The 21,058-nt window shown below is 44.8% G+C and overlaps 1 protein-coding gene across 2 annotated transcripts in view; it reads left to right on the top strand.

Annotated features, from left to right (window-relative positions):
• Positions 1 to 20,326, top strand: part of LOC310847411 (copine-5) — a 124,012-nt gene extending 103,686 nt beyond the window's left edge. For both annotated transcript variants that reach the window (XM_083745216.1, XM_083745215.1), the window contains 9 exons: positions 873 to 926; positions 2,762 to 2,823; positions 10,545 to 10,591; positions 11,021 to 11,202; positions 12,113 to 12,240; positions 12,631 to 12,733; positions 15,587 to 15,644; positions 17,680 to 17,753; positions 19,410 to 20,326. In XM_083745216.1, the coding sequence (XP_083601342.1) occupies positions 873 to 926; positions 2,762 to 2,823; positions 10,545 to 10,591; positions 11,021 to 11,202; positions 12,113 to 12,240; positions 12,631 to 12,733; positions 15,587 to 15,644; positions 17,680 to 17,753; positions 19,410 to 19,598 (897 nt within the window). In that variant the 3' untranslated portion in view covers positions 19,599 to 20,326. The remainder of the gene's footprint in view (positions 1 to 872; positions 927 to 2,761; positions 2,824 to 10,544; positions 10,592 to 11,020; positions 11,203 to 12,112; positions 12,241 to 12,630; positions 12,734 to 15,586; positions 15,645 to 17,679; positions 17,754 to 19,409) is intronic.
• The last annotated feature ends 732 nt before the right edge of the window (positions 20,327 to 21,058 follow it).

Below are 21,058 nucleotides of genomic sequence, written 5' to 3' on the forward strand. Positions count from 1 at the left end.
TCTCCACATGTCCACATCCGTTTTTGAATTTCTTAAGGTCCTCATGAAAATTCATCAGCATTTTAGTATGAATTTCTCCTAATATGCACATTTTTTTGTATGCGACTTTGCCTAATATAAAGGGACATGGGTGGCGCTGTGGGTTAAACCACAGAGCCTAGGACTTGCTGATCAGAAGGTCGGCAGCTTGAATCCCCGCGACGGGGTGGGCTCCCGTTGCTCGGTCCCTGCTCCTGCCAACCTAGCAGTTCAAAAGCACGAAGCGCAAGTAGATAGATAGGTACCGCTCCGGCAGGAAGGTAAACAGTGTTTCCGTGCGCTGCTCTGGTTCGCCAGAAGCGGCTTAGTCATGCTGGCCACATGACTCGGAAGCTGTACACCAGCTCCTTCGGCCAATAAAGCGAGATGAGCGCCGCAACCCCAGAGTCAGCCACGACTGGACCTAATGGTCAGGGGTCCCCCCCCCCTTGCCTAATATACACATTTTAGCAAGACAATTTTCCCAAACATGTTTGTGTGTTATTTTCACTAATGCATACATTCATGCACACATTTTACACCAGTGTGTGCATTTTTGTACACATTACTTGGCTGGAGATTGCATTGCAAAATTTGGAGACGTGCGAATTTCAAAGGATGGCTGTGTTTCAGTTCAGATTTCCTTTCTGAAATTGCAAATTAGGTAAGGTTGCCTTTAAATGCTAACAGAATCAAATTTCTCTCCCCCCCCCCCCGCCAATCTCTACAAACCTGCACATTAGTTTTTGTGCAAGGAGATCAAGGGGTGAATGCTCAATAAACATCTGAAGGAGCCCTTTGTCTTTCAAACCTTACCTTCACAGGTCTTTTTTCTTTCTTTTTTACTCTCTTAGGTAGTGAATCCCAAAAAGAAAATGAAGAAAAAGAAATACAATAACTCAGGAACAGTGAGTAACATTGTTTTAATGTTGGCTTTATGTCACTAAAAAAAAGCTGAACAGTTTTAGGCTTCCCCTGAAGAACCCTGGGAAATGCTGTTTGTTAAGGAGAGTTGCTTAGAAGCCCCTGTTCCCGCACAGAGCTACAATTCCCAGAGTTCTGTGGGAAGAGGGGTTGATTGCTAAAGTACTTTGGGAATTGTAGCTTACAACCCTCACAACTGTTAACAAACTACAGTTCTCAGGATTATTTGGGGAAAGCTATGATTGTTAAAGTGGTATCATAGCCCCTTAAATATAGATTGTGGGTGGGGCTTCTTGTGTCCTGGCTATGTTTGTTGCGAACATATCACATATCTTTAGGCGCCAAGCAAAAACATGTCTCTTCTACCAGGTCTTTGGCTAAATAAACAGTCTATGGCCTTTTAAACTGTGGTGGGTATCGCTTCTGTTTGTCACCATGTTATATATTTTTGTGTTTTTATATTGTAAACCTCCCTGTGCTCCTCGGATGAAGGATGCTATAGAAATCTAATTACAGTCATACTTCATGTTACGTTCTTTCAGGTTATGTCCCACGGCGACCCGGAAGTATCGGAAAGGGTTACTTCCGGGTTTTGCCGCTCACACATGCGCAGGCACACAAAATGACATCACACATGTGCACAGAAGCAGGGAATCACAACCTGCACGTGCACAGACGCGCTGCTGCGGGTTGCACTCTTTTCATGTTGCGAACGGGCCTCCGGAACAGATCCTGTTTGCAACCAGAGATACCACTGTAATAAATAATACCTTATTCACACCCGTTAGCTGCCTAAGAGCAGGGCCAGCCCCACCCAATGGGGAGGGTCGTAGCTCAGTTGTGGAGCACATGCTTAAAATATAGAAGGCCCTTGGTTGACCCAAGATATTGCTGCTTGAGGCAGCAAGATGACACTTCCCTATATCATTCAATGTATAGAAACTGTGTACAAGATTAGCAAGAGACTCCTAATGGCAGGGCTGTGGGTTCGAGTCCCATGTTGGGCAAAAGGTTCCTGCATTGCAGGGGGTTGGGCTCGATGTTCCTTGCGGTCCCTTCCATCTCTATGATTCTATGATAGTTAAATCTTATTTAAACACTGATTATAAGAAAGCACCCTCCACCACACCTGAGAGCAGCAAGCCAGCTTAGGGGGCACAGATCAGGCCACGAGGCACACACAACTCTGACCTCCAACACCTCACTTCTACCACTCGCGGCCTCCTGGGATCTGCTGCCTCAGGCAGCTGTCTCACTCTGCCTAACTGCAGAGCCAACTCTGCCAGGTTTAGTCTTTGGCATCTCCAGCTTAGACCAAGAAAGAGTCCTGTTCAAAACCCTAGAGAGCCCCTGCAATTCAACCTAGATAATACTGAGCAAGATGGACCAACAGTCTGACTTTGTGCAAGGCAGTTTTCTACACCCAACATCCTCTGCCTAGTATGTAACGCACCAGCTTACTATAGCAACTGTGGGACAGGAAATAGGCAGGAGAGAGAGCCTATGGTTTCCCAATTCAGCATCAGCACACTTTTAAAGCTGTGAGACAATTCTCCAAGTTGTGATCTGGCAACTTTATAAAAACGGGATTTGTTCTCCTTGAATTTAAGAAATTGATTTCCCATGGCAAAGGGTGGTGAACGTTGCTTTCAAAATTTTGAAAATAAGGCTACGGAATCCTCCTGGAAATGGGAGTTGTTTGGGGCTGGAAAAATCAAGGCACTCAAGATGTGGCCCCATGATCACCAGCATCACCCTCCTGCCTGTAACTACTTCATTGTATCCTGTATAACAGCATCCCCATTTCTTTCCTTTCAAGGTGACTTTGCTCTCGTTTGCTACAGAATCAGAGCACACGTTTCTAGACTATATCAAAGGAGGGTGAGTAGATTCTCTTTCTGCACACATTGGGTGTTTGGGAGGGGATACGTGCAAGCAGAGGGCCACCGGCTGTTTCTACGCTGAACAAAACCAAGTGTCTTCAAGAGGAGTGTCAGGTCTGAGTGTCCTGTTTCACTCTAGAGATGCTGTACCTGCAGGATGTAAAACTATTTGCACACAGCAGACTGGGGATGAGGGAGAGATTCAATTCAGTTTGCATTTGAAGGCGAATGTATCAAATTTGCACTTTCTGAAACCATAGGCAAACAGAAACGCGGCTATCTTTTATAATTTGCACTTCTCCAAATGCTGTGGTGCAGTTCTCCAGCCAAGCAATATTTACAAAAATAATAATAAATGCATACATTCGGAGCTAGTGTGCATAAAAAGCAATACACTAGTGAAAATAACATACAGAAATGGATTATATTAGGGGGATCTGCTTGCAAAAATGTGTATGTTAGCCATTACTGCACATAAAATGTGTTTATTACAAGAAATTGTCATAAACAATTAGTGATGAATTTTTGAGTGTGTGTTTTTTTATGAAAAAAACTCAAATTGCTGCAGAAACATGGTGAACCAAATTTTAGATAACCAAAAATGAGATGCTGAGAGAACTGAAATTGACAGGTCCTTCTATTCCTACTGAAGACAGAACACTATGTATTATTCAGGATCTTCAATGTCATAATAAATTTTTCAGATTTTCAGAACATAGAATCTTGATTTTGAGCTGTGAATTTTTAAAGTCAATTCAAATTTCCATCTCAGAAGTGTTTCTGTTAGAATCAAAGTACCCAGCAAATTGTACAAGCAGAGCAATCCTGAGCATGTCTACCACTAAGCAAGTCCTACCAACTTCAGTGGGGACGCGGGTAGCGCTGTGGGTAAAACCTTAGTGCCTAGGACTTGCCGATCGTATGGTCAGCAGTTTGAATCCCTGCGGCGGGGTGAGCTTCCATCTTTCGGTCCCAGCTCCTGCCCACCTAGCAGTTCAAAGCACCTCTAAGTGCAAGTAGATAAATAGGTACCGCTTTATAGCGGGAAGGTAAATGGCATTTCTGTGTGCTGCGCTGGTGCTGGCTCGCCAGAGCAGCTTCGTCACGCTGGCCACGTGACCTGGAAGTGTCTCCAGACAGCGCTGGCCCCCGGCCTCTTAAGTGAGATGGGTGCACAACCCTAGAGTCGGACACGACTGGCCCGTACGGGCAGGGTTACCTTTACCTTTACCTTACCAACTTCAGTGGAGCTTTACTCCCAAGTAACAATGTATAGGATTGTAGCCTAACAAAATTTAATATATGTCTGTTCTTTCTGAGGAAGAAAAGCTCAAGTGCTAAAAATAAAATACACTTCTTTGGAATATTTGGTGCTCAAAAGCAGAGAAATTATATTTGAATTCCCGAAACCACCTTTTGACTAAAACCCAAGTCTTGCCGCTGATATCCAAACGTAGTGTACACAAACTGAAAACAGATTTTTAGCTGTTGATTTATTTCTACGTGTAAATTTCTCACAATGTAACCTGTTTCAATGGGCTGTAGTGAGGTCAAAATGGAGGATAAACAATGTACACAACCCTTAGTGACTTGGTGGAAAGGCAAAATAGAAGTGGTATAAAGAACTATAGCTCCTCCTTCCCATGAAAAATAAGTTAAATTGAGAGATTGCAACTAACCCAAGCGAGCTTCACTGCAGTGAGGTTTTGAACCCAGTTCTCCTCAGTTCTAGACTGACACTCTAAGCAGTACAAAAAGCAGGCTCTCTGAGCCATCACAGTGACATCGTCTTCTGTAACAGCAGTGTGAACTTTTACTCTCATGTCAGGAAAGGTAAATAACCCTTCTACAAGCAGGTGCATTTTATATTTTCATGAGATTAGGTGGAAACTTCTAGGGATTTGACCAAAAACCTAAAGGAAAGTGCACAGCCTGCAAAGCCATGAAGTATATAAATTGCATCACAAAGTTGCACTGATGGAGTCTTTGCTAACAGATAAAATTCAACTGATCTCCAAAAAGAAATATGTTAATCTCCTGGGACGACAACCTTCTACGGGGGAAACAGAATGGCCTGTTATAGAGAAACCAAAGCACATCAAAACTAAAGTCAACTGCTGCCGAAATCCCATCATGGAGAAGAATGAAAGATGGTTAACAAGATCAATGTGCTGGGAGGGAAGGTATCTGTACTTGGGAAGATGCATGAGGAAGAAAAATAGAGTCAACCACCCATTACCTAAACATGTTGGTAGTCTGGAAACTCGCTGCAAATAAGAAGGACATCCTGGTCTGGAAAAGACCTTTAAGACACAGGCAACTAAAGAGTAGAAGGCATGGCTGATGGTTAGATCAGCAGAGATTGGGTCAGTACTATTTTCTGATTTCATCTTAGAGGATAGAGCCAAAGTACTTACCATCTTACACCAAAAGTGGCTGCTTGACGTAGGCCTCTCAAAATCAATGTTCATGAAAAGAAAATAAAAACTCAAACCAATTTTACAGCACTGTCAGACTCTTGGTGACCGTCTGTCCTGTCAGCAATTCTGTTTGCCCATCCCTGACAAGTTCCCACATATTTTGAGTATTAGAGATTATGGTTTCCAGGCGGAGCCGAGCACTGGTTTCTATTTAGAAATGAGGCACTGGACGTGATGCTCGCCTTCAGATATGGGCATTTGTGTTGGCTTTGCCTGTTCCAGCCATCCCAGAGTTACACTAGTTCAGCATCCTCCTCGTGCAAGAATGCAGCACTGTCCAGTCACAAAAGATTCTGCCAGAGATCAATTTGCGCCTCTTGGGTGGCAACGGACTCTCGGAATCAATGCAAGTTCATTCAGAGCACTTAACAACAATCAGGTTGTTAGGCCTTTATTAACTTGTCAGAAGAATTCCTAAAAGAACAAGATTTAGATTTGATTAAAAAAGAAAAAAGAAAGCTTAAAGGTCACAGAGATTTCTACAGTTTATTCCGTAACGAAGCAGAGTCAGAATTGTTCATCAGCAAGCAAACACACGTTCCTTGAATTACAGAGCATGGCATTCCCAACCGTTGAAGGCCAGAGCTCTATTACCTCTCCCAAACAAGGAATTAAATGTGTTTCCTCTCGCAACATTTTTATAGGCCAGAATTCCATCAATATCATCTCAAAATAAGGTATTTAATTATGCACCAGTTTCATAGCTTGTTAATTATTCCTTTCCTTTCATTGAGTCATCTGCCCTCTCACTTAGTGGGGGTGAACTGGGATTCCCAACAGGACTATTTTACCAATCTTGTTTCATATATATATTTATGATTTTTATATACATTGCAGTAGTAGTTTAACAGTAAATCAAACATTTCAAAACTCGACTTCCTTCCTCCTCTTTCTGCAGTTCATTAATTTTTTTATCATAATTCCCTACATATATAAAATTATTTTAAATCCTTCTTTTATTCATCTATTTTCATATATCTATATTTTAAAAACCGCAGGTTATTACAATAGTCCTGCCAGTGTTTTTATCTGTCTACAATTTGAGTGTTAATATTCAATATATTTCCATTCCTTTATAAAAAGTTTGTTATCCTAGTTTCTTATTCTTCTGGTAAGTTTTGCCATTTCTGCATGATCCATAAATTACCACTAAGCTTGTTTCATTCACAGACTGGTGCTGGAGAGCCATTAGCCAGCTAGGCAAAGATTCATTTTCTTTATTACTTCTTTTGCAATACTTTAATGATAGAGGGTATTTTTTTTATTAGAATTGAATTTACACTTAGGTCCAGCAATATGTCTATCAATGCCTATGAGCCAGGTTCAGAGGTATTTATGCAGAGAAACAGTGGGAGGAGTTGCCTTCAAGTCCTGCTTTTGGACTTCCCAGTAGCTTCTTAACAGACAATGTAGGAAACAGGACGATGGACAACATGGAGCCTTGCAAAAGCTTGGTTCTTATGTCCCTGTATTCTTATCCTCAAATCTCCAAGGAAATACCATACCGTTGCCATTTAACTCCAACCTTCTTAAACACACACACACACACACACACACCCTTTTATGCCAATGTTGTCTGTATGTGTGTGTGCCTGTGTATTATATATAGTGGCAGATGAGGATCACACTCCATGTATCTGCACTAGTTCTGGTACCCCAATGGATCTCAGCAGCAAAACAAAAAGTCCTTTCCCACTGGCCTTGTCTCTGCCTATCTAACCAGAAGTTTAAAATGTTATCTTCCATCAACAGCCGCATTCTTTCATTACGGTGGTTGCACAACATCTGAAGGAAGGGTCTGTCATGGGAGCAGCTGATATTGACTGAGGGTAGGAGATGACAGGCTTGGAATCTCATCTGAGAAGGCTGCCAGAGAAATGTCTGCAGGCAGCTTTTTCAATCATCCCTTTTATCAGCACTAATGTTAGCTGTCCTCTAAACCACTGTTCTTCATCCACTGGGATGGAGCCCAGAAATGGGACTTGCTTCGTACCAGTCCTAGTAAGACAAAGAAAACATAATGCATAACTGATGTGCTGATAGCAACGCCACTTGGCACAGTCACCTGACATTTATAACTATTGGTTTATCATCAGTTATTGAAGACAATGTAATGCAGCAACAGTGGAATCCTAAGCTGGCAACTCTGTACACCGTGGCAAACTAAGGCCCGGGGGCCGAATCCGGCACAATTGCCTTCTAAATCCAGCCCACAGACGGTCCGGGAATCAGCGTGTTTTTACATGAGTAGAATGTGTCCGTTTATTTAAAATGCATCTCTGGGTTATTTGTGGGGCCTGCCTGGTGATTTTACATGAGCAGAATTGTGCTTTTACAGTCATACCTCGGGATAAATGTGCTTCAAGATAAGTATTTAAGTATGTTACTTCCGGGTTTCGCCGCACGCGCATGCACTGTCAAAATGATGTCGTGCACATGCGTGGAAGCGGCAAAACACTACCTGCACAAACGCAGATGCGGGTTGCGTTCGCTTCAGGATGCGAATGGGGCTCCGGAACAGATCCCGTTCGCATCCCGAGGTACCACTGTATTTAAAATGCATCTCTGGGTTACTTGTGAGGCATAGGAATTCGTTCATTTCCCCCGCCCCCCCCAAAAAAACACAAATATAGTCTGGCCCCTCACAAGGTCTGAGGGACAGTGGACCGGCCCCCTGCTGAAAAAGTTTGCTGACCTTCTGTACACCATGGGCCAGCAACATGGCAGCCACAGGTACAGAAGTGTCAACAAAGGTTTTCCCTGGTGACCATCCCCACCTGCCTCCCACCACAAAATGAGCTTGAAAGAAGCCTTCTTTAACCAATGGAACAGTTACTTCAAGCCTATGTGGAATCCAAAGAAGGTTACATTGGGGAAGGGAGAGGTGTGGTGCCCACAACAACATATCCATTTTGCAAATGTGTCCACGCCCCCACCCCCAAAAAAGGTTGGTTACCCCAGGTGAATACACTTAGGAGCCTAAAGCCTCATAGTACTTGGTTCCAGGGGCATACCTAGGGGTTGTTGAGTCTGGCACCCAGCAATGGCAGAGGGCCAGGGGCCCTCCAAAATCACACCTCTCCACTCTGGCCCTGAGTAACTAGGAGCCTGCCTGCCCATCTGCATGTTCCCTGGGCTGCTCCTCCACTGCTCTGGGCAGCTGGGCACATCTCCTCGCCTAGAGTGCAAGGGTCAGGAGGTACCAATACAGCTCCTTGCCAAGGGCACAAGGGAGCCTAGGTACACCTCCGCTCAGAACACAGAACCATGTTGATGTGTGAGAATTTGGGCTACAGGTTCCTTAACAGTGAGCCATCACCCGGAAAAGAAGAATTTCATCTTTTTCAGCATTATGCTCTGCCTCTGAAGAAGATAAAGTGGCTGGGCTGTGGTGCGTACTACATTCATGCCCTAGTTTTCAAATAGGCTCTGGGGAATCATTGAATTAAAAGGAAGATGTTACAAGGGAGCCTCTCAGCCTACTGACATCCTGCAATGAAAAGCAGCACGTTTGGTCTGTGTATTAATTGGGGGTATTTTACCAACCCTCCCTTCTCATATGTCAAGAGCAACGGCACTCTAGCCAAGGTCCAGTGGCTCCAGCAGAGGACTTGGAGAGTTCAGTTTTGTTTAACCTTGGTCAAGTCAACGAGAACTCAGGCAGCCCAGTTTGCCTGATTATGGTTTTGTAGTCTATCATTTGGGGTATAAAATGTGTGTTATAATGCCAGCTGAATAGATAGCAAGATTTGGTCAAATTGGCCTGATTAGCCAAAAACTGTCCAGCAATGGTAGCTTTACTCACAGCTTCAGAAGTTTCTTGGACTTGGAGCTGTTGCAGTTGGGAGAAAGGGAAGCAGCCGAGAAATGTGCAATCCTCTTACTCTGGGTGGCCTAGAAGAATCGAGGCTCCATATCTTAAAAATTCCTATTTGACTTCTGCTGAACTGATAAAATGAAAGTGTGGAGAACAGCTTGCCATGCGATTAGCTCCTCTGTTCCCCCCTGGAAAGATGGGATTATGCATGAAGAAACAGACTTCTGTTTTTCAACCTGAACAGTAGTAAGGTCACAGGACTAGGGAGCAATCCCAAGCAGATGTAGTTATGGGGGGGTGCTGGATGAATCCCCCAGGTGCCAATAAGTGGATGCTCACTTTCTTTGCCTGCTGCATTCCTTCCCATAGCCTTTCTCCCCACTATCTAGCTCTAGCTAGGCTCCAATATTATAAATTAACCCAGCTATGGAAAAAACTGAGGATGGGAGGGTTAGGAGGAATAGGAAGAGGATGGATGGTTCAGTACCCCCATCCCTATAATGATACTGTTATAATAATGTTTTGTGGTGATGACACATTTCCAAAGGCAAGAGCCTGCTGCTCTCACATATATTTGAGAGAAACCACATGTTGGCACATATTCCTGAGAAGAAACATGTTTGACACCACATGGCAGTGTCAAACATGTTTCTTCTCAGGAATCTGTACCAACATGCAGGAACTCTTTTAACACCCAGTCTTGTGTATGTTTACTCAGAAGTAAGCCCTCACTACGTCCAGTGGGCTTTGCTCTCCAGTACTGTGCAAAAAGCTAAACATTGTCTACATAGGCTGTTGAAGATCCCAAGGAATATGGTGCCACTATCTGTTGTGTGTGCCTGTTATGTAGGTTGAATCCAGTATTAGTTCTGCTCAGAGTAGACCCATTTATATTGATGGGCAATACTAACTTTGGTATATTCATTCCAGGGAGTCTTCTCTGAGTGGAACTTAGTTGGTTAAAAACCTTGTGATTTTACTTTTGAACTGTTTTGTTGTTTTAATAAAGAACTTTGTCCTGGTTGCCTTCAGGAGCCCCCCCCCTCCCAACCTGACAGTGTGAGGTATTAGGTGGAATCCGTGAATAAAATAAATAATATAGAAACATTGGTTGCTCACAAAGTATCTGCCAATTGCAGTGGCCAAGTGTGTATAGAAGGCACATGACAGCATAACCCGTCTTTTTGCATCTTCTCTCAACTCTAAAGAGAGAGATTCAAAAACTGAATCCAACTCTGAATGATTACAAAATGCAAGGTTTGTGGGAGACAGATGGAAAGATAAAGGAGCCAGGAAAGAGATGGACAAGTGGTGTTCTAGACATTCACTTGGGTTGGTCATTCCACTCAAAGGTTCTGAGCTAATCAAAATGCTTATAGATTTATCAATGTGACTAAGTAATGTGATGTGACATTTTTTCAGGACGCAGATCAATTTCACAGTGGCCATTGACTTCACAGCTTCCAATGGTAAGTTTTTTTACAGCAGATGTCTCGCAGAGCTGCTGTTAAGTTTTTGTTCACTTGATTTCCCAATGTTTAAATCATTCTTTTTGGAGATGCACGTATTTATTGAAGTTGTTAAATCTACAGTGCAATCTACAGCATGTTTTCTCAAAAGTGTTCATTGTGTTCAATTTTACATCTGCGTAGGACTGTAGCCTAGAGGCATAATACCATATGTGCCTAGTCAGAAATAAGTTATATCACTTTTGCTGCAGTTTACCTCTGAGTAGGTGTATTGTATCTTCAACCTTGGAAGGTGGGATACACCTTAGGAGCTTCCTCTGTTCCTAAGACCGCATGCAGACCTCATGAATGCCACACTACAGCCTACCAGACAGTGAAGCAACAACTATTCATTCTCTCTCTCTCTCTCTCTCTCTCTCGCTTTGGCAGGGAATCCCTCTCAGTCTACTTCCCTTCACTACATGAATCCATACCAGCTCAATGCCTATGCAATGGCACTGAAGGCTGTTGGCGAGATAATCCAGGACTATGACAGTGACAAAATGTTCCCAGCACTTGGGTTTGGAGCCAAAATTCCTCCGGATGGGCGTGTGTCTCATGAGTTCCCCTTGGTACTGACAACCTTCCTTGGAATCAGCACTCAGAAACACCTTCTTATACTTTGCCCCAAATTGAATCCAGTGGCAGGCAAACGGGACCCATCTGCCAACATTCCCTGATGAAGGGAAAATCCTCATGTTCTCCTTCAGCATGAACTTTTCACCAATAGCAGAATCCTTAAATCTTTTAGACTAAAATCCTATACACATTTGCTTGGGAGCAAGCCTCATTAAACATAGTAGGACTTACTCCTGAGCAAACATGAATAGGTTTGCACTATACACCTTTGCTTTCTCATGTGATGGTCTCATCCTTGAAGGCTGACCTGGCAAGGAACATCTGAGAGTCCTGGGACTGACTTAGATAAGTTTGGGGCTGGTTTCTTTGTCTCTCTTTGAAAAGTTGACATGAGCTTCAGATACAAAGAAGGGTCATCATTTTCATTTGCTGTTGCTGCCCCTCTAAATCCCAAGAGGCAGCTCCCTTTGCATCAGCGTAATATCTGATTGGTGACATTTATTGCACTCCCTTAGCTAGCAGTTCCTCTAGCCAGTGTATTTATCTCTGCTGATGGGCATCCACCAGCTGAGCCGAACACTGAGAATGCGGTGGACAGTGGCGGAGAAAGGGGGCAGTGGGGGCAGTCCACCCCGGGTGTCATCCCAGGGGGGTGACAAAATCCCCCCCCCGGCATATCACTGCCCCGCCAATCGCCCCCCGGGTGGATCACCCAGCCCCGTGGGCAGATCGCCCCATCCCATGGGTGGATTGCCCCACCCCCGGGTGCACAGTATGTGCGCCGCTCCAGGTGCCTGAGCGGCTAGCTCCGCCGCTGGGGTGGGGAATCCCAAAAGGGCAAGGATTCAGCCACTCTGCCTGGGGAAATTTCACCCTAATTGTCTCTCCCTTTCTCTCCTGCAGAATGGCAATGTTGACAATCCTCATTGTAGTGGAATAGAAGGTATCCTTGAAGCCTATCACCAGAGCCTCAAGACCGTCCAGCTCTATGGTCCAACTAACTTTGCACCGGTGGTTAACCACGTGGCTAGGTATGTCTCATCAGTTCAAGGTATCGTCACAAAGCATGACAAATGCTAGGTGTGGTTGGAAATGACCTGCAGGTACTGAGAATGCAACTCCTATTCTTATGGGCATATTTGGATGGCTGATGACATTCTGGTAGCTTCTTACAAACCATGAAGCGAGATAACCAGCATAGCCTAATGAAAATGTGGGTTGGTAAAATTCTCCTTACTTCATACCCATGCTATTTTAAACATCCTTTTCAATTCATTATATATGATTTCCCAGTAAGCTTTAACCTTACTACAAGACCATATGTCTTTCAGAATGTGGAGTGTTTAGTTCAGAATTCAGACTACCCTGACAACACTCCTGCCTCTGTTCCTAAATTCTCATGATCTCCTCCCAAAACTCAGGTACGCTGCAGCTGTGCAGGATGGTTCCCAGTATTTCGTTTTGCTCATCATCACTGATGGTGTGATATCGGACATGGCCCAGACAAAAGAAGCTATTGTCAACGTGAGTAGCACAGGTTGGGGGTGTTGTCCCAGGAGTTAAGATCTGCCAACAAACAAAAGTGTAACTGCACCTGCCAGGATGGGGAGTAAAATAGTTTCAGGTAGGCAATGTAATATGCTAGAGAGTTAAGATCCTGGAATTTATTTCAAGCCACGGGGGGGGGGGGGGGGAGAGATGTAGCCACAGCACAGATCCGTTTTCCCACTGCAAAAAGGTCAAACATTCACTAGCCTCACAGGAACTCCACATAGGAGCACTAAATAGTATTTTTTTAAAAAAATGCTGTTACTTCTTTACATTGTAGCCATTTTCTGCCCTCATGTTAACAACATGACTGATACAGCACTTCTAATTAGATTTAGAACTCGCATAGTGCTTAACTTAATTAGTAACCCCTGCACAAAAAAACCTATAAAGTAGACCCCCATTTTAAAGGTGAGGATAACCAAATCTAGCAGCAAGCTTAAAGCTTGGGTCTTCCCAACTCACTCTTTTAACCACTGTGTGCCATCCTCTGTTATCTCCTGCCTGATCAAAACAGCTGATGAAAGATTAAGGGTGAGAGAAAATGACTTGCCCAAGGCTAATTTGCCCATTGCTCAGGCAGGCTTTGAACTCAAGCCTCCCAGGCAACTTTGGGTATCAGCTGGACCACATGAACTCACAGCAGCGTCCTATTTGCACCATAATTGCTTTAAGCATCCAATCACTTCTTTGGGTAATTTTCCTTTTATCTCCTCCTACCCATGCAGCCATTTTGACACTTCCATGTGCTGTGTTGTGGATGAGGGGTGCTCATTATTAAAGTGTTCCAGCCCGGCCAGAGATCAGCCCCAGCAAAGAACACACTGATGATTACACCGCCTGTGTGTTTAACAGCTAAATACAATCAGTGATTGCTGATGGGGAAGAGGAGGAAGCTTGATAATTGGATAAAAAGACAGAGAGTGTGTGTGTTAACAACAACAACAACAACAACAAAAGAGTTCCTGAAGGTGTTTGGCAGGCAAGCAGAATGGAAAGCACAAAGCGTATAACTGTGATTTCTTTAAATAACACAATGGCAAAGCCCATTAGCAAGCAGGAGAGCATTAGGGTCAGGGAGAGGTCTCAGAAAGGGTTGTTTCTATAAGCAAACAGAAGGGCTTAGCCTATTAAAATTGGAAGAGGCGGCTAAATAAATTGGGTGAATCTGCTCCCTTTTTCTATGGAAGCAGCAGTTCCTTGATAAATCAGTTGTGACAATGGGTTAATTCTGATTCCATGACTATGTTAGTTTAGCACCGTGGAGTGTGAATTGGCTCCCGCCCCATCTCCCCCATGGCAATATTCTCAAAATATTTTGCTACCCATATAAGGATGAAGTGGCATTTTGTGCTTTTTAAAAGGTCCAAAGTCTGCACGTATAAAGTGTGATCAGAGTTAAATATACAAATATGCTGCAAAGGAGTGGGGGTATGCCAAATATGCCATTACAACCAGCAGCAAACTTAGCAATGCATTTAAAAAGACAAATCTCTCTTCATTGTTCATACGGAATATGGGGAACGGGGGGAAAGTCCAAGTTCTGCTCCCCCTGGTGTAGTTATTGTGGCGATCACACAGGGTCACAGGACGTTTCACCGTCTATTGATCCCTGTGCCACCACTTTATTTCTCACTGCCACTACCCAGGCCCTACCTGGTACAATACTGAGTCCAATCAGGGTTAAATTGGAACATAAACTTCTATTTATTGCAGTTTAACAAGTGTTTGGTTTCATAAATGGTCTCAATTACAATCATTGGGTGCCTATCCAGACCTATAACTTCTGCTGCCTGCTCTCACTCACTAAACCACCTCTCAGATTTTACTTGTCTTCCCAGCTCCTAACTGTTCCTGACTCAGCTTATTTTGCTACACTAACTCAACCTCCCCACAGACTCTATCCCAATTCACTCCCATTCCAACAAACTCTCCCCTTCGCCCCTCCCAGAGCTGGTTTTATAGTCCCTCTGACTCCACCTCCCGGGTTCTGATTGGGTAACCTGTTTAACTATTTCACCTCCAGCACCCTCATATGTTAATGTCACAGTTATCACAAAAACTGATTTTTGTGAATCACACATGAGGATCATATTCTCAATGTGCTGATATGGCTAAGAGTTGCACTGCCATGGCTGGCTGGACACCCCACTACTCAAGTTCCACATGTGAACATGTCATTGGGCATTTGAAATTCCACCAGTCATTATATAAATCAGATGTGGGAAAACCTTTTCCCCTCCAGACGTCACTGAACTACAACTCCCCACATTCTTGGCCATTGGCCATGCTTGCTTGGACTGATGGAAGTTCTAGCTCAGCAGCATCTTTAGGGCCAAAGGTTCCCTTGCCTGATACAAATGAATAACTACAAAATTATTACACATATGTCTTTAAAAGGCCTAGATCACCATAGTCTTCCACTTATAATTAGGACCTGCTTTGGTTCTAGCTTTCTTATATTTCTGTGTCAAAGGCAAGCAACAGCTGCTCTGTTCCCACTTCCCAATATTATTTACCTTTAATGCAAATATTCATAACCAAGCAGTGCTAAAGCTAGCCCAGGGGTAGGGAATCTGGGACTTCTCAGATGTTGTTGCATCCCTGACCACTGGCTGTGCTGCCTGGAGGTGATGGGAGTTACAGTCTTGCAACAGACTCCCCATCCCATCTCGGCCCCACACAATCTATGCCCTGATTTCTGACACATCACTTTGCAGGTTTCTGTTTTGAATTCATGCTCTTGTTTTCTCTCTTCCTCTCCTTCCCATCTCAACCCCAACCCTCTGCCACACACATCTTCCTTCCTTCTTTCCTGTTGACTCTTAGGCTGCCAAGCTTCCTATGTCCATAATCATTGTAGGAGTTGGACAGGCTGAATTTGACGGTAAGAACTTTTGTGCAAACAGTCATGAAATATGATGACTTTCAAATGCTTTGGCTGAAAGGTTGAATCCTATGCTCCTGCTACAATGGCAGCTGCTGTCCCAGGGGTTAAGGCCAGTATGAGATAGTTGCAATCTGTGCTTAGCCAGCAGCAAAACCAACAGCACCATGTCCAGCAATAGGCACCAATATAGCAGTGCTGATAGAAACACCCATGGCAACTCTGGTATCACCCACCTACTGCAGCTTTGCATACCATCGATGACACTGGATTAGCCATTCTCAGAAAGCAGAAAAACATATATTGTAAATAATGCATTGATATCATCCAACCAGATCCTTCTCTCTCCCATCTGGCTGAGTTTGACTGGTGAGTGGGGCCACCCACCTGTCAGTCACCTGACATCAGTTAATCCAATTTTGCCCACTTGGTTTGGAATCAAGCCATGCAGGCAAAGGCACGGTGCTTTGCAAGCCTTGGTGTGGTGCTTGCATAGTGCTGTGTGGCACATTTTGCTCTGCATGGGGGAATGACAGTGCCTGCCAACCCCCTTTAGGCCCAACTGCATCTCTACCTGCAGAGGGTAAGTGGGCATGGTGCCAGCGGCAGAGGAAGCCTCTCGGGCACCTGGGGCAGCGCACTCAGAGGCAGGGTGAATCGGCCAGAGGGGCAGTGGGCACGGCACCCTTAGTAGGGACGGGGGGCGCAGCACCCTTAGTAGGGATGGAGCATGCAGCGCGCTTAGGGAAGGACGGGACAGGGGCACCCTACAGCTGGGAGGGAGGCAGCAGGCGGACATTGTGGAGCCTGAGGTGCCTGAGACTCATGTGAGTGCCGCCTGCCATTTTGTCACACACAACCAGTGGGGGCACCTGGGGTGGGCCACACCTACCGCACCCACCCTTGCTACGCCCCTGCCTGGTGCTCCTTTGCAAGCAATGTTCATGCAGAAAAGCCACTTGAAAAGAAGAAGGGAGCTGCTTTGGGTGCAAAGAAGAGCCAGAAGAATTAACTCCACTGCTCATGGTCAGGGGGACATAGAGCAACATTTCCTTCCCACCCCACCCCCTGCTCCTGGCTGAATGTTTACTTGGGGGGGAAGCCCCTCCCCAAAACTACTTTAGTGCTATAGGTGGTCCCCAGGTTAGCTCAGAGCAGGTGACCCTGATTCGGGACCCCTGCATCCATGACAAGGGGCAGATAGGGGGAGCTGTCCACAGCCCTATAGTCACTATAGATTTGCAAATATTCCCATAGGCATTGAATGATGCATGATTAGCCCAGTGTGATATTCAGTCTTACCTTGGAAGTTTAACGAAATCCATTCTGTAAGTCCGTTCAACTTCCAAAGCATTCGGAAACCAAAGCTCGGCTTCTGATTGGCTGCAGGAGCGTCCTGCAGCCAATCAGAAGCTGTGGAAGCCACACTGGACATTTGGCTTCCAAAAATCATTCGAAAACCAGAACATTCACTTCCATTTTTCAATCATTGGGGAGCCGAAACGTACAAGTTCCAAGGCATTTGGCAACCAAGGTACTGTTGTATGCAGAAAGTGCTGCAAAGCAACAGCTAACCTTTCTCATATATGTGTTTATGCCACCAATTTCAAATTCCATGCCTCAGATTTGACAGTCCCCGATGCAAAAAAAGGCTGAAAAGCTGTATAGTGAAATCAACAGTTAAAATATAAAAGATTAATTATATCTTGCAGTGAGCAATGAGAAACAGACATTGATAGGGCCATCAGTAGAGCAAATTAGAATATGTGAAATGAAAATTGAAGGTGGTTTTCCTGCTTGACTCTCTGAAAGAAGACAGTGGAGCTCTTTGCTCAAATTGCCTTTTTCAGATAATGGAACAGCTTATCAGTCATGGCATAGAGGAGTTTTGTGGGCCTCCTGCATTCTTTTACTCCTTTGCACCCTTACTCATGCTATGTATGATTAACCCTCCTTCTTTCCTTCCTTCCTTCCTTCCTTCCTTCCTTCCTTCCTTCCTTCCTTCCTTCCATTCATCCCTCCCCACAATGGACAGCCATGGTGGAGCTGGATGGAGATGACATTCGAATCTCGTCCCGTGGAAAGATTGCAGAACGTGACATTGTCCAGGTATGTTTTTTAATTTTTTAAAAAATAAACCACAATCTGCCTTGTGTGCCAGTCTTGTTGCAGAAAAGGCAAGAGCTGAAGAGCCTCCGTGCTTTAAAGCTGACTTGTGTTAGTCAGTGTGGGGGTTTTCATCTCACTTTCAGGGTGTCAGGAGACCCAACAGCAGCTGCTACTCTGCTTTCCTGGCAGGCAGTGGAGACCTGTCCAGTGGAAGGAAGCTGCCCCACCAACCCTGAACCTGCCCTCAGCCCACCCCCACCTGCATGCCTGCATGCCTGCTTACAACCAACCCAGGGGGTGGCACTGTCTGCCAGCTTCCTCCTTAGTCTCAGGGTTGCCAGAACTCAGCCAGGAGGTGGAAAACTAGGACAAAACCAGGGCAAGTTGGCTCTGGCTGCACCTACTGTTGCACTCCCCTACCTTCTGGCTCATGAGTCCTAATGGGACACCAGTCACCACTACCAGCAAGGTGGGTCTCTATTGCTTGCTGGGAGGGTGAGGTTGGTGTGGTGTGAACACACTAGCAGAGCCAGTCTGGCATCTTTGCACTGCACTGACTTCCCTGCCCATCCTAGTAAGCAAGAGCAACCCACCTGCTGGCAAGCTAGTATAATGGTTCCACTGCACCAGGCAAACCATTTCTGATCCGCACTGAACTGAATGTGCCAAGACAGGGTTCTCTGAGTTACATGGTTCCCTAACTCCAGTTGTCTTGCATCACTCTGAATGTGCACCTGAGTAGAAGAAAGAAAACAAGGCTGTCAGGGATGGGTGAGAACTATTGCCAGGGCAACAGCTCAGTGACAGGGCACATCCTCACATGCAGAATGTGCCAGGCTCAATATTTGGCATCTTCAGTTAAAAGGATGATAGGATAGCAAGGTGCCATGAAAGACCTCTCAGGTACATACTCCAGAGAGCTGCTGCCAGTCAGCTTAGACCGGCCCAGATGCAATAATAGTGTGTCTTGATACAAGACAACTTCCTGTTGGACTATGCTGAAATGGCAAAGCCGACCAGAAAGCTCAGAAACCAAGAAGACAAAAAATTCCCATTCAAGAAAGAATGGGGGGAAATTATAGTCTATTTAGGAGACCATTGTAAGCAGATGAAAACATTAGCAGGATTTTAATAACACTTATAATGTAACAAACACTATGGACAATATATATAGAGAGAGATGTGAAATAATATGCACTTGAAAATGTTGACAGTAGGACCCATGGAAGTCTGGAGATTCAGAGAAATCTCTAAATATGATGATCTATTTGGTATTGTTATAACTTTACTTTTGTAAAATCAAATAAACGTATGTGGGGGTTTTTTAAAAAAGATACAAGGCAACTTCCTATATTTTCTAATATGTATTTAATTCTGTAGCCCACCCCATCCTGAAGATTTGAGGTGAGTAACAATTAAAAGGCATAGCCTATCAAAAGAGTTTAACTTACCAGAGAGCAGCAAATTCCATTGCAAAGCTGGGGAGGTTTTGGCGTGATCTCTGCCTGGCGAACTGCTCAGGTTTTGCCACCTGTGATCTTTCTATACTAATGCGGTCCAGCCTTCCTGGATCAGGGAAGTCTCTGTTGTAAGGCTATAGATTGCCTTTTGAATGATTTGCCTTTCATGCCTTCAATATACTGTTCTCTCTCCCAGTTTGTCCCATTCCGAGATTACATTGACCGCACAGGAAACCACGTCCTGAGTATGGCTCGGCTGGCTAAGGATGTTCTTGCTGAGATTCCCGACCAGTTCATCTCCTACATGAAGGGACGCGGCATCAAACCCAACCCAGCTCCACCTCCGTACACCCCCACAGGCCACACCCTTCAGACAGAAATCTGAATGCCAGGAGAGGAAAGCAGCACTTGAGGACAGGTGCCTACAAAACACAGGTCACTCTCTTGGATCAGCTCTCAACTTTCTGCGGGCAGACTGACATCTGGGCAGTGATCACACCACAAAATGAAAATCTACAGTGTACTCTTTTCTGCAAAATAATAATAATAATCCTCTCTGAGAGCTGGTTTATTGCTGCCATTCCGGCACACCAATGTGCATCGTTGGAAGGACGGACCAGCCGTGAAACCTGGGGGGAAATAAGGGTTTTAATTTAATTTCATTTTGTTAAAGGACAAGCCCTGTTGTTGGCAAGTTTCCTCGTTTCCTATTTGGGGAGATCACCGTGGTGAGAGAAGTCCAGCCTGTCTTGGTAGGCCTCATAAGGAGGCACAGATCATTCATTTCTCTATGGTTTGTGTGATGAAGCAGCCCTTTTTTCCATGCATCTTCCCTTGCCCCACCCCTTACAGCTGAATGATTTGGGGTCTTCTTCTTTTTTAAGCCCATGTATAGTCCAGCTGCCACATCAAGTCTTCTGACACTTCTTCCTCGCTTTGTAATGGCTCAGCTTATGGATTGACCTGGCAGGCTGAATATTGTGATCAAGTGACTGTGTGATGTCGTCTCTTAATGCTGCTGGTGTTGCTGCTGTACTTTGTACTGCATCCAGTCCCTAAATTGCTTAATTCCCACCCCCACCCCCTTATTCTTTGTAAATCTACTTTGACAAATATTTGTGCAGGCCTGGATTGTTTGTTCCCTTGCTTGTTTGGTTTTTGTGACTCTGTTAAGTCCCTTTTGCATTTTTTAACCCCTGGTTTTCAGCAAATTGCTGTCTAGATTTGATATCTGAAAAGGTATTATTGTGCAGGGCATGTGAGAGAGAGAGAGAGAGAGAGAGAGAGAGAGAGAGAGAGAGAGAGACAGAGAATAAATGGGCCTTATTTTTGACCACTTCGCACTTCTGCCCATCAGAGTGATAACTTACAAGTGTTATCCTCAGTCAGGATGATCTTGAAGTTTGGGCTTCATAGAGTGTGTTCATAGAGTGACAGGAAAAGTTACTTCCCAGGGTTATGTAGGAATGGGCATAGCTCCTGTGTTGCACTTTGGTATGTCCTTTCTTCATTTCAGCCTTTGCAGAACCTGGACCTGCTATATAAAAACTCCAGCTTGGCATGGATCAGAAAAGTTGCATATAACTCTGAAAGCTGCTCTCCCCACCTGGCGCTCTCCAGATGTTTTGAGCTGCAATTCCCATCAGCTCCAGGCAGCGCCCAATGAGGCTTGTAACTCAAAACATCTGGCAGGCAGCAATTTGGGGGAGGCTGTTCTAAAGCAGTGGTGACCTACCAGATGTTGCTGGTCTCATCTCCCATCATCCCTAACCATGCTGACTGGGGCTGACAGGAATTGGATTCCAACATGATCTGGAGGACCACAAGGTCTCCTGCTGTGCTCTG

The sequence above is a fragment of the Podarcis gaigeae genome, assembly GCF_964106915.1.
Source record: "Podarcis gaigeae genome assembly, chromosome: 6".
Classification (NCBI taxonomy): domain Eukaryota; kingdom Metazoa; phylum Chordata; class Lepidosauria; order Squamata; family Lacertidae; genus Podarcis; species Podarcis gaigeae.